General features: G+C 44.1%; 1 protein-coding gene across 1 annotated transcript in view; it reads left to right on the top strand.

Annotated features, from left to right (window-relative positions):
* The first annotated feature begins 454 nt into the window (after positions 1 to 454).
* RASSF9 (Ras association domain family member 9) overlaps positions 455 to 14500 on the top strand; it is a 35051-nt gene continuing 21005 nt past the window's right edge. The window contains exon 1 of the mRNA XM_019543127.1: positions 455 to 676. Coding sequence (XP_019398672.1) covers positions 630 to 676 — 47 coding nt within the window. The 5' untranslated portion in view covers positions 455 to 629. The remainder of the gene's footprint in view (positions 677 to 14500) is intronic.

Genomic DNA, 14500 nt, shown 5'->3' on the forward strand with positions numbered 1-14500 from the left:
TGGGAGCTCGCTGTGCCCACCCGCACCCTTGGGGGCACACGGCACTCATGCCTCTGTGAAATCCTCTGAAATATGAACTTGCATTTCTACCCAGGAGAGCTTTTACAGTCTTTCCTCCCATGCCTAATGAAGGGTGTAAACTTGCAATTAAAGGGTTTGTGTTTTTTTGTTTGCAAAAATCTTGTCGGTCTAATAAAAGAGAGACGCTTGCTGGTCTAAGGAAAGATCCCATCACCGTCCACGAGCCCTGACTGCTTTTGCCCTTCAGCAAGGCCGATGTCTGAGCTGAGCCACTTGACCCGAGCGCAAGCCTTAATCCTTCTGGCTGCGCTGCGGGAGGGAGCTGCTGCCTTGGGGCGGGGGGGGAGGTTGGAAAGGGCTGAAAGTTTAGCAAGTTCTGCAAATAACTTCGCATCACAATAGCCCAGTAAGAGCCCCCCCGCGCTTTTCCTGCTCATAAACGCCTCCTTTCAAGCCTGCGGCTGGGCAGGGCTCCAAAGGTGCCGCCGCCGCCGCTCCAAGTTAGCTGTAAATTGCACAACTTCCAGCGCCGCGCTACGCTCCGGGACTAGCAAGGAGGTGGCAGGAGCCGGGGCCCTGCGTGGTGCGGCTCCGGCCCGGGGGCGACCATGGCTCCCTTCGGCAGGAGCGTGCTGAAAGCCCGGCACCCGGCCAGGTACAGCGGAGGAGGGGCCGGCGGGTGCTCATGCCCCCTGTTTGCTGGGGAACAGTTTGAAACTTGTTCCCCCCGCCCTTTGAAACTTCCCGACCTGGATGAGCTGGAGGGAGGGTTTGCACCAGCGCCTCCGCTGCCCTCTGCAGCTGCCTGAAGGCTGCCCCCGGATAGAGACCCCCCCGTGCTGGTGCACTGGACTTTCTCCCGCTCCAGTTCTTCGGCCGAAGCAGCGGTGGGTCTCCGGGCTTGATTCCCCCCTCCCGCGGCATATTTTTGGCGGAAGCTGTACCCGGTGCCCGAAGTTTTGGAGCCTGCCGGCTTGGCTAGCGCCCCCCGCGCTCCGGGCGGCGCGGGCGTTTCGGGGGGGTGGCTGCGCAAAGTTGGGGTGGAAAAGCGGAGTCGCCTTTCGGGGGGTGCATCCTCTCCCCTCCCGTCCTCCTACTTGCTTCTGCATGCGCTGCGAAGGGAGCGAAAACGGCCTGGTATGAAATTATGCGATTATTTTTAAGTGCTGGTATGGTACGGGGAAGTTTCCTTGGAGTTGAGCTGGTGTTTTAGCCCTTCTGGGACTTTGCGGTGGCTCAGGAAGTCTAATACTGCTTTAGAGCTAGACGCTGATTATAGAAGGCACAAGGATCTGTTTGTGTTTGGCTTTTCTGCCCCCCCCCTTTTATATGATCCTGCTATTGCCCTTTCGATTTTATTTGGGATGACTTGTTTTTATAGAGAACAGGATTGGGCCCCCACTTGTTGTGTTTGTGGTTCCTTCCCCCCACAAAGTGTAGCTTAGGGATGAATTCCCCGCCCCACCCCCATTTGTTCTATTAGATGGGGATTGTTTGGGAACTTGATCTAAACCACCCCAGTATTTGCAAGTGCACTTTTATAATGCTTAAGCGAGCCTATGCTTAGGACTTCCAGCAATGCTGATGCGCTATCTTGAACATCAGATTAAAGTGACCTGAAACAAGCTTTTCCTACTATTTAAACAACTACGTTGCATTGCCATCAAGCTGGTTACAACTAACGCCAGAATTATGCTTCCTTTCCATTCAACCATAAGTTTTGTTTCCCTCTTGGAGACTTGAAACGTATCCTTTGCACTAATTGCATCAGTCTAACCAAGTCTGTTGCTGGGAAGTTCTAGGTAGAAGGAAGGTCAGTATGAAATTTTTTTTAAAGCAAATCAAAAGTTGCAAGGGACTTCTGAATGGTGAGGAAGTCTCTTTTTCTGTGTTATCCCTGTAATTGGACCATTCATTCCAAAATACCTTGTGAGCAGCAAAGAGAAGCAGTATTTTATGGTGGCGGGAATGAAGGGATGTCAGAGTCATGTAAATTAAGCAAAGAGACAAACAACTAAATATGCAATTTTTTTTTCCTCGAGTCTACTTTTATTCCATTCCCAAATCCCAGAAGTTAAGTGACTGTTTTTGCTTTTGGTATAAAATTTGTGATTGAGATTTTTAAGGTCTGTTCCCAGAGGTGATAAATGGATCTTGTAACTCAAGTATAATGTCATGGCCTCCAGATATTTGCTTTCTTACTGCAGTTACCTTTTTTGCAAGCTTATTTCAAAATTTGTCCCCAATAAAGCTTACTTAACTTTCTAAGTGAAGGTAGTCTGGGGGTTATAGCAGCAGATTGGGACTTCTGGCACATTATTGGTTGGCTGTGCCTTAGTTTGCCTATCTATTGTTCTACCTCGCTGTATTGTTGTGTGACTTATTCTCCGTACAGTTTTTTTTGCAAACCAAAATTGTTCTATAAGTGCAAATAATTGTTCATTGAGGACTTTTTTTCTATTTAGCATTTCACCTTTTAACTCTGCAGAGTTGGCAAGTGAGGAGGAGAATTAGTATGTCATAGATAAAGGAAAGGTGAAGCTGAGCAGTCAGGTGAGGAGACAAAAGGCGATCAATACAAGAACCAGAATTCAGCTGAAGAAGTAGGACTTTTGTGCTTGGAGTACAGAGCTTCTCATTTTAGTGGTGATTTAGTGTAGGTAGTAATTCCCTTTCTGTTTTGGTGGTGGTTGGGAGTAAGTACTGGAGCATTGCCTAGAGGCATCAGTCAAGAATTATAGTCTTATTTTGTGCTAGATACATGCATCCATGTAATAAAAAGACCATTTACAGTGCCATAGCAAGGAAGCTTGGTGCCTGGGGCAAGCCCGCAGTGGCAGTCTACCCTTACACTGTGCAGGGCGCAGACACCCCCATGCTTACCCCGGGGGTGCATGCAATGGTGGGAACCACCTCCCCTTCCCTGTGGCTCCTAGACAAGCTGCTTATGGCTCCGTCCTGCACCCCACCCCAGCTGGGTAGAGCCTGCCCCAGTCTCAGCCCCACTCTTCCCTCACTGGGGGGCCTTGATCTGCCCCCCTACATGCCCCTTCCCTTTCCCCACCGCCTCCCCCACAACAGATTCACCAGCTGGACGCTGCTCTCCAAGCTGCTGGGCTGGCCGTGTGCATGCTGTGGTCACGCACATGCACACGGCATTTGTTGGCGCAATTATCGGCCACTTCGGCCACATTTTTTGGAAATATTTATAACAAGATATTGACTTGCAGCTCACCTTTTGGCTCCCCTTTGCTTAAGCACCCAGGGCAGTTGCCCTGCTTGCCCTCCCCTTGCTATGGTATTGACCTTTTTATATTCCAGAGATTAAATTTACAGTTAAAAAAAGAATCTGTAGTCTGCAGAAATCTCTGGATGAGTGTTAAACTAAGAAGGAACCTGCCTCCTGTGCCACTGAGGTGTGTATGGGGCATGAGACTACTTCAGGACCATAAAGCCTCTCCTGAAGCAGCTGCCTTGGATAAAGAGAGGTACAGTCTGTTCCCTTCTCTTGGGCTACTGAAATGAATCCTGTTCAGAGCTTCTGGTTTAGCTGCCTCATAAATCCCCTTTCAGCATTATTCTGGCTGCAGAGGAACTACGGTAATTGTCACCAAAAGCTGTCCCTATTATACTTTCTTGGGAAATCCCTGGGCTCAAATGTGCCTGCATGCTCTCTGCTCTGTTTGTGGGGAGGTTAAAAGGAGCCGTCTGCTCTGCTCGGGTTTCCTGTGTAGCAGTTGGGAGTAATTATTGTTCTTGGAACACATGAGCACTTGTTCCATTTGCCCTCTCTGGCACAAGACGCCTCAAAGATGGCAGAGCTGTGCCTTGCGCATGTCCTGGCTGGAACCGCGCAAAGAAAGTTTGATGCACTTTGTAAAAAAAGTAAAGCAGCAGACACTTTTCCTCCCCTCATTGCAGGAGCAAAACTGCAAAGTCAAGCCTAAATGGCATGGTTGAACCCAAAAGATTTATTTGCGGGCAACTCTTTTAAAGATGCTGACTTTGCGGGTACTGAAATGCAATGCTGTGAGGAGCTAGATTATATGCGTGTGGCAGGGAATATTCTAACTCTTTATGGATAATGTATAGCATCGACCTAACAAAGTTTGCAGAAGCAAAACATCTCCCTGTTCAGAAATTACCAACGTTTAACAAAACTAAGTCATGCAGGAACTTAGCCTCATTTATTTAATTTTTTTATTTTTCCCGGGACTAAGGCTCCATGTTGCCTAGGGGCCAGATTTTTAAAGATAATTAGCTGCTTAAAGATGATAGGCAGACAAGGTTCTTTGGGTAAATCTGATTATTTACCTTGTCTGCCTATGCCCTTAGACCAACACGGCTACAACCTACACCCCTGAAATAAAGATAATGGGCAACTCCTGGCATTTTTCAAAACAACTCCTTATTGAAATACTTTTTAATCTGTCCCTCCATTTTAAATATGGATCTTAAGCTCATGAATCACTTAACCTGTCCAGGGTGCCCTGGAGCATGCTCCACTTTGCCCGTTCCTGTTCATATGTTTAAACCTGAGAATGAGTCAGTGAGGCCACTTTGGGGACATCCCTGGTTGTTTTTCTTAAGATCTCTTGGGACCGCTCCCACTGAACTGTGGGAGGAGGCCCTTACATTAACCTCACTGGGACATTTCTGTGTTTGAAACCTATGGGAATGGATGGGCAGGGCATGCTCAAGGGCATCCTTACTGGCACACGCTGCCACTAATGGCATGAACATAGCCTTAGGTGCTTTTGAAACTTGCATTCATGTGTTTCAGTGGTCTCTCACTCCCGTAACTCTCCCTGCAATGCTGGGCCTATCCTGCTAGGCTCAAAGGGCATTTATACACATGTTTTTGTCCCACAATGTGTACAAATGCCCATCTTGTACTAAAATGCTAGACCGTTTGCTGCTCACTATCCTGGCCTTCTGTAATTATCTCAGTCATAAAACAAAGATTCTCTCCTTTTAAATCTAATTCTTCTTTGGTGAATCCAGAACCTGGATTTTTTTCATGCACCCTATCCTAGTTTATTTTGACTTCAGTAGTTTGCCCGGTTCCACTGAGTTGTTTGTGCTTAGGCCAGGAAAGGGGAAAGTTAAGAGGTGCAGGTGTCAGCAGTTATTCACCCTCACCTTTGCAGTTTTAGGCTTGCTAAGCTCAAATAGCAGAAGCAAAACATTTTTGAAACAGCTAGCACAACTCCTATCATTACAGTGGTACATTTACCATGATTATTTGCATGCTTTATGTACAGCACACAAGCAGGCATGATGTATAATGATCAAGTGTTATTATTGCAAATCTGGTTTTAGTTATACATATTAATATTTATTACTGTTGTTCTCCCCTTATGATCTCTTCCACTTCCATGACTCATTCTCAGCCCTGCATCCATATGATTGATTATGCAGGCAAAGCTAATTTTATCTTTGCCTTGATCCCTGATTAGCTCACTGATGGGCTCAGATGTGGAAATGGAAAGGGGCCAACCACTCGCCCTACTTGGAGTGGTTCTGCATTCAGCAAGACTATGGTTGATGAGTGATTTAAGCTGAAGATTTTGTCTAAGCCATACCTCTTTGATACTAATCCTAAATTTTTATATGGCTAGGAGCTAGGACATGGGTTCTTTTCCTACTCTGGGTGGAGGGGGTGGGGGCAGAGGGCTGGAAGCAGTGCATCCTGGGATGGTTGAAGATTACAGTTTGCTTGTTTTATCTCTATGGAGCAGACTGAAGTTACCTTAACATGAACTAGGTAGCATAGCCCAGAGTTAACCTTTGCCCAAAGTGGTATAACACAAGTTGACAAGCTTGAGAGTGCACATGCTTGCATTTCAAGTGCCTTTAGTATGAGCTGACATGTAACTTCACCCTCAGAGGCTGTGTTCCCACATGCAGGCGTGTGTGATTTGTGGCACTACAAACTGCTTCCATGAAACCTTAAAACATGCCCCATGCTGCAGATTTGCAGCACAGAGACCAAACTTGCTAGCAAAAAGCAGTTGGATAGTGTGCGCTAGAACAAATGGAGGCTTGGTCCTTCAGGGAGACACTTTGGTTGTCAGCGAGAGCGTCACTCTGTCATTTGTGCCCCAGCTGCTCCAGCACACCGGGAGTCGAGGTGAGCTGGGCAAGAGCAGTTTGCCAAAAGGGGGACACAGTGTCCTGCAACAAAGTGCATGCGCAGAAGCACACACTGCAGCACAAACTAGAGGCACAAACTTATGCCATTATTATTTGTTTTACTGCAGGTGTATGCCCCTGCACATCTGGATGTGGATGTGGTCACCAGCCTATGGGTGGTGTCACATGTTCAACTTAATACTTGATTAATTGATTCTGCTCCACATTCCAATTAGAAGGCTCCAGTGTCGCCTCAGTGTCGAATGAGCTTTAGATAAAGCATTTTGTGGCCGTTTTGAAATGCTGTGGGGCTTAATACATGTGACATTGAGCCATTTTAATTAGAGTGGCTCTGGGAACTGTTCTAAAATTGCCTCTCCCATCCCTGAGCATGTGTATAGGCAGTCACTGAGGGCAGTTAAAATGCAAGCAATCCCATATTCAGTCATTTTATCATGTGAGCTTCTGGCACTGCAAAGTAATTTTTTTTCAGGTGAGGGTTATTTCCTAACGGTATTCCAGTGATTTGCAGCTCTTGCAAATGAATGTGTGACAGGGCCCTACTGTATGCCGTTTTCCTACCACCTGTCCAATACATCTGGAAATTGGTGTGTGGTCAGGTAGAGAAGATGTAGCACTAAAGAGGAAGTTCAAGTTCACTTCTAGAAATGGAAAAATGTTCAGAGTCCTGGAGTGGTACGGTTTTTTGATTTATTTTTTGCCTACAACTAAGTGCAAGTTATAGTGTTCCAGTACCAAAGAAAGCCCCCTAAACTCATATAGTATAATTTATTTAGTGGTACAGCTTTTCGCTTTGTCCCGAGGATAGATGTGGTGGCAAACGTTTTGAGTAATCTCTGTACATATATGCTCACTTCACTTTCAGGAAGAGGTATTTATCTGGTAAAACACTAACCTTATTTCTAAAGAGTTAATATTCTACTACTCTAAGAGGGCAGACAGCAATTTCATTCCTCTGCAGTAAATGAAATGACTAATAGACTTGCGTGTAATACTACACCATCTGGAGAAAGAGCAATACTTAAGTTAACTTGGAGCTAATATGAAACACTAATATCCTGTCCTTTCAGGCTGAGAAAATACACTTCAAATGAAGAAAAATGTTTTCAGTAAAAGACAATTCCTGTTGGTAAATAATGACTTCACATGTATGGACAGGAAAAAGAGATCGAATACGTTACATGTATATGGCAACACATGTGATCCTATGCATTAAATATAGAACCCAATCCTATTTACCTTTATGTGCGTAAGTGGCACATAACAACATCAGGGCAGTTTTAGTCACTTTATTTATTTATATGATGCCTCCCCCAGAAAAGACTCATGGTAGCTTACAATTAAAAACGAGCTAAATTGTAAAAATAAATCAAATATTAGATTTATATGTAATAAACAGCAGCTGTGTTGTTATGCTCACCTTGTGCTTCCCAAAATGATGTTTTATGGCCACATAGTCTACAAGGCATCATAGGCGTGCAGAGTTATGTGTAACTCTGTGCACGTGTCCCAATTTATTATTTGGAAAAATTTTATGACTGAGCAGCCTCCTCCCTTTTACCCCACTAGCCTAGTGATTATGGACCTGGCTAGAGAGTGGGAAAACCCTGGTTTTGTGTCTTCGACAGGTTTTCTGCAACTTGAATCTAATTGAATATAGTAGGTAAAAAGCAGTGAGAGAATTTCTGTCTTTATGAGCAGGTTCTCTCTTCCAGGGCAGTTGGCTCAGTCACCACTTGTGCTGGCTTTTTTTTCCTCCTGGCCCCATGTATGTTCTCTTATTAACTGTCTTATGAGCTTACTTCAAGAGGAGACTAGAGCATGCTCTGGATCATAGTTTCTCAATCTGTGGTACGTGTACCCCTGGGGGTATGGGAGAACCAGGCAGGGGGTATGTGGGTACCCCAACACACTCTCTCGCAGTGCTTTAAATCCCCCAGTAATAATTTGGCATGCCATGCTTTGCTGCTCCTAGCTTTGGGCAACATCATCTCTAGCCCAGGTACATACTTGAGTTGTGTACCCTTGGTGTAAAAGGTGGCAACCCTATCCACACCACATCAGACATCTCTCGTATCACAGCCTTATATACGCCACCCTTCTACAATATAGGATGTGTTAGTCTGTAAATATAAAATCCCCTGGAAAATTGAGTGCTGGGGTACTTATTAAAATGCCCAGAAGTTAGGGGGTACTTAAAAAGTTGAGAAGCAGTGCTCTGGATGATGCCTAGGTCATGGCCTGGTGGGTGGTGCTGTTAGTATGCAGATGCATATTCAAATCCTTTCCCTGGGTAGGTGCCCTAACCACAAACCTGTCTGTCTGAAAAATAGAGTGCTACCCTCTTCCTTCTCAGCCTCACTTCTGACAGTTTTGCATGTACCTGGATGAGCCTATTTGGCCGCAGGTGGAAACAGAATCTAAAAGCCTCATTGCTGCCAGAAGTGGCACTTCACTGGCTATGTAAGTGCCACTTAGGCCTGTAAAGGTAAAATAGAATTCGACCCATACTAATTTCAGTAAGGGCATTAGATTTTTTTCACTGGTGGGATGGATTTTTTGTTTTCTGGTCCCTGTAAAAGTCAGTGCTAATCATAGTGCTAAAACCCATAGAACTTTCTGCACACGTGTACTTAGATCAGGGCTGGCAACCTATGGCCTACAGGCAGGATCCAGCCCAACAAAGAGGTTGACTCTGGCTTGTGAATGTGTGGTTCTGTGGGGAGAAGGAACCAATTTAAAGGGGGCCACATTCAAGTGATAACTTAAAGCTTTCTGCCCTGTTCCCTCGCTGAATTTATCACTCCCTGTTGGCATTTGCCATGGTTTTTTGTCAACAGAGTGGATCACAGAGCAGGGAGGTAATCTGAGCAGCAGGAGTTTTTGGTCATGGGTGGGTGACTAGCAGCACCTGAGTCTCAAACATACTCTGCTGCTCTAAAAGGCTGTCAACCCCTGACGTGGACTGGTTTATATTGTACCAGTGATTATCAACCTTTTGGGTGATGTTTCTTTTTTTATTTATACTGCTGTGGACTCTTAATTCCACATCATAGATCATGCAGAAAGTAGCATTTGTGTCACTGCAATCATGCTGTGCCCTGTCCAGTGACCGAAGCAGTATTGTAAAGTTCTTAATTTTTTTCTCTCCCCCTGCCCTCCCACCCCTCCCACCTGCCCTTTCCTTCTATTCGCCCTTTCTCTTCTGCTTTCCCAGTCCTTTCTCTCTGGTATCTGATAGAAGCTTGTAGCATATAGTACTGCACATAATGCCCATTTGACAAACACTATTTTGCTCGAACTCTTACTTTGTTTGTATCAGATCTACATGTTGAGTAATAATAGTTTACAAAATATATGTAGGTGTTTTATAGTTTCTGAACATTAGATTTGCAAACATCAAAATCATAAATCCTGTACAAACAGAGCATGTCTACATGTGCAATATGCAACTGAATAAACACTGGTGCAGTTTGTTCCAGGGTAAATTAATTCCAACGTCACTGTCTACATATGCGCTTAAGCACAGTAATTTACTCTGTCACTGGATAGTACCTGTGTCTGATGGGAATATCTGACGGTGCTGTCAATTAGTCTACGCAGGCCCAATTGCTGTACATGTACAGACCGTGACACTGCTTAGTAAATTAGTCTGTTGCACAGTAAAGCGCACATGTAGATGCACCCACAGTAATTAATTCTTGCAAATTCTTTGAATGGTAAATAGGTAAATATTGATTTAATGGTGGTATTTTCTGGAAACGGAGGCAAGAAGTTAAGTGATCTCTCCGAGACTACAAACCTAATTAGTTAGAACTAAAATTGGAAAGCAAGACTTTTTCCAAGTCCAGATGACTTGACTGAATTGTTTTTAACTATTCTTACTATTATTATGTGGTTTCTAGGAACCCTAATAAAATTTCAAGTCCCCATTGTAGTGTTAGGCATGATGCAACAGGTGAACCAAACAGGTTTTAGAAAAAGACATTAGCCAATAGACTAGCTTTGCAGCAAAATAGACATCTCAGCTTATTGCTTGCTCAATTAAGGCCAAGCCATGCTCTTTCGGAGCATCTGTATTTTAAAACCTACAGTTCAATGTAAGTCTCAAGTGAGGAAGTAGCCATAATATGGATAAATAATGTATTACTCTTCCTTTCTGCTTGCCCAGCTCATATCTGGCTTTATTTATCCTGGTGTTCCAGTTCCATGTCATTCTTTTTCAGCAATGACTATCAAAAGTTGAGTGAAATTTGTCACAAAAATTGACAAACAGAAGCAGTAACGTCCAATACAACCTGTGAAATGTCAGAATCGCTGGCATTTGTAGCACAACTAATGAATTTTCCACTTTTTTTGTATGAGAGATGTAAAAGTTGTGGCCGAGAGGAATTCAGACCTGTAATCTTTGAAAGGTTTCAGTTTTACAGGTATTCCATTTAAAGGGGGAAAGGTAAAAGGTGCTTTGAACCTAATTCCTGTTAGAATGTTTCCAGTTAAGTGACCCAAATCACTAGACCCTTTTTTGAATATTTTTTTTTTGCTTATATAAAGGATGGGCAAGGGATCAGGAGACGTATTGAAGTCATGGTAATGAAGGTGATTTGGTTTGTGACTTTGGACAGTTGACAAGCAGGCTGACCTTCACTTTCCTGCTCTTAAAATTTGGTGGTGATAGTTAAATGTGTAACTAGGCAATGTTTGTGAAGTTGTGCAAAATATAAAAAGGCTTGGCAGTAAGAGAGGTGTGACTGGGATGTGGGAGTTCCTTGTTCCCGGTCTGGCTCAGTTCTGTTAATCACTCTCTTATGTGTATCCGCACATACAAGGGTGAAACCACAGCTGGCTGTTTTCATTTTCACATGCTTCATTGAGAATGTTTCAGACATCTGAAGGCTCACATCACAGTGTTCTCCACTATTAGCTTTAAATGTTAACTTGCTCAGAAGGAAAAAAGGTAAAATGGGCACATGGTTCTAATATTTTACGTGGCGGTTTTGTTAGGTGAGCGTATAGAGAAGAAATGAACTTAGGGCCAGCCGTGTTCAAATCAAAATGTGAGGTCTTCACTTTCAAGAACAAGTTCCTTCAATAATTACGTTAAGTAATAAAACTAACTACTAATGACACTGAAATTCTGGTGCTGTGTGGGCTAGGGACAGACAGTCAAAGCCAGAGCCTGAAATGAATGGAGCTTTGCAGGTTAGTCTAACCTGCCTAGGTTGAACCAGTTTGTAACAGGGCAGACATGCCTCAGTCCAGAGAGAAATGTGGGCACATGCCGGTAGTTGCTCAGGCCAGGAGCTGGGGGGTACTAGAGCACGCCCTTGGTTGCAGGAAAGTGTGCTGGGGGGGCATGGCCAATCTGGGCTGAACTGGCCAGAGAGGGTTTAATTCCCCCCTCCCTGTCCCACTGGCAGGGACCTAAGCTGGGTCTGCTGAGTGTTCCTGCCTTGCCGCTGCAGCAGCGGGGCACCATGGCCCCTGAGGCAGAGGGGGGCAAGGAGGAGGGTTAGTTTTCCCTCCTACCCTCACTGGCAGCCAAGTCTGGGCTGAAGCAGAGAGCCCAGCCCAGAGAGCATGCTGGGATGTTGGGGGTGTCTGGTTTAAACCAGCAAGGGGTCTGGAACAGATATTGCATAAACCGGTTTGAGCCAAATCAGTTGAAATCAGATACTACATTCAACCAGATTTATCTCAAACCAGTTTTGGCCATTTTGAAATGGGTTTATGTGCACTGAACTTCTGTTCCGTTAGAGGTTTAAACCAGTTTCTCATTGCTTAAACTGGTTTGTGTGTAATGTCTGTCCCTAGCCATGAAGAAAAGAAAGCACCCCAGGGTTTTTGACTTAACCTCCTGCCTGTGGCAGGGGACCGGACTTGATTTTTCCAGGTCCCTTCCAGTCCATTGATTGTATGATAACTTTTTACAGGGTGTTCTTTGGCATACGTTTGAAATGTTCCTTATTTCAACAGATCGGTCATTGGGTTCTTCCTAGTTACCCATGCAAAATAGAGATTTGGTGTCTACTGATTTTTATTGTTGAAAATTGTTTACATCAGAACTAAGGACGCATTTAACTGGGCTTAGACAGGCTCATTTATGCTAGAGGAATTCACTTCATTGCATTTTAAGCTATCTACAGGAATACTTTAAGTTCTTGGCATACATCTGGACTCTAGATGATTGAAAGACCTAGTCTTTGGTGCTTAGTTATCTTAAATACAAAGGTGAGATACCAACTTGTTTAATGCTAAGGTACAAAAACAGTATTGAAATCCACACCAGTTTCATATGTTCAGCAATCAGTTATATTACTAATATTAGAATAGCATTAGAAAAAAGTTGTCTTCTTTCTAAGGTGTGAAATTTTGCTATGAATTAGTTATACTAGTTAGATTCATGTCTAGTTTTTAGTTTCAAAATTGGGAATCTGATTTCCTTGCTGTCTGTGTTCTCTCCACCTTTATACTTCTGTTTATGCCTTCTTAAATTTATTGAGTTACAGATCACTATAGTGGAAAAAATGTAATCATCTTTCATGACAGGGATACTATATTTATTCTGCTACCTTTTTATTTTTTTAATAAAAGGGGAAAAGACTGGCAAAAGGGTTGTATTAAATGTGAGGGGAAAAATATTTTTTTGTGCAGGGATAAAAACGGCATTTTCAAAATATTATCATCAGTTGAGTAAATACAATTTTCTGATCGCTATAGATGTATCTACTCTTTCCAGCTTTAAGAGTCCAGTGACCTCCATGGAATTGAATCCTTAAATTAACTTTTTCTAGGGAGTCAAAGATTGAAGGGCTCTGCCCTCAGGCGTTGAGTCTGCAATTTGTTCTTTGTTGAAAGATCCCTTTACCCATGTGGAATAAGTTGCAGGACAAGCCTTAATTTGCTTTTGCCAAACTTTTCCAGGGCCAATATAACCATATTTCTATATAGTGCTGATTTCCCCCATGAAAGTAATTGTATTCAAAACAGTGTGCAAGGCACTACTTTGACAATTCATTTTCATGGCTCATTTACCAAAGGAAATGATCAGATTCTGCTTACTGATCAACGAGTGGTTAATACTATTTATAAGCTAATATAAATAGCAGTGAAAACCAAACATGATCATTTACTTATCAGCTTACCAGTGATAAAGCTAAGCTGCTGCTTTCTCTTTTCCAAAGGAATCCATTACTTCATGGGAAGATGTAGAATTCTGTAAAGGGGGGTGCAGATGGTGATGTGCATCATATGAAAATGGTACACATTTTCTCAGTTTAGAATAAACTAGAAGCTTTACAAATAGACTAGTGGCCTGGGTCTATATCAAAGCAAAAATGAATACAAGGTCATTGGAATGAGTTGGGGACAAGCTGAAGTCAACTGATTCCCTGGGCATGTCTACACATGCAAGCTTGTGCACTTGCAGCAGCTTAAATAGAAGCAGTACAAATTTGAGCCAGGGCTTTTTGCCTCCGCACACGTGTTCAGACATGCACTTTGGTGTGGAGCAAATTGTGCCACTTGGGGGAAAATAACCCTGCCTGGCTTCTCCCAGATCTGCAGCCAGGGGGAGCTAGAGCCTGTCCTGGCCCCAGCAGTATAAAAAGCTGCCCTGTCCTGGCCCCAGCAGTACAAAAAGCTGCCCTGGCAGGTAGCTCAGGGCTACTCACTTTCAGGAGCTTCTTGGACCCAGCCAGTTAGTACCTGGGGACACTACCCCTTGTGCCAGCTGAACTGCTGAAGCAGCCCTGAGAGTTCCCTGCACCCTTTCCTCACTGCAGCAGTCTGGCAGTGGGTGATGGTGCCTGGCTGTGACCTGCTTTGCACCTGCCAGACCTGGATGGGGACTGCACAGTCAGTAGAGGCATCTGCCCCTCTGGGCCAGCTGCCAGTGTGCTGTGGCTGCAGGGTTGGCCTCTGTGCAGCACTACTGCCGTGTGTGCCCCTGCCTGGCATCTGGGTAGCCTGAAAGGTGTTCTGGTGTGGTGGCCTGTTTTGAACTGCCAAAGCATGTTCTCCTGGCCCCAACTGGCCTCGAAGTCAGCTATCTTCAGTTGAATCCAAGGTGCCAGCTCTGAGCAGGCAGGGTCCTGCCACTGGCCTCTGTAGCAGGAATTCTGGTGTTCCCTATTGGAAAACTGAAAAATCCCTGATTTAAAAATAAATAAATAAATAAAAATCCTAAAGTCACTTTGTAAAATACCCCCATGTTCCTCCACAATTAAATTAAAAGACTCTCTATCTATCTATCTATCTGTCTAAAGAGAGAAACAGACATTGCCCAACTGATTGCTGTTTTATTAATATATTTACAGTGTTA

This window comes from Crocodylus porosus, unplaced genomic scaffold (genome assembly GCF_001723895.1).
Source record: "Crocodylus porosus isolate Cpor-Errol unplaced genomic scaffold, CroPor_comp1, whole genome shotgun sequence".
NCBI lineage: Eukaryota > Metazoa > Chordata > Crocodylia > Crocodylidae > Crocodylus > Crocodylus porosus.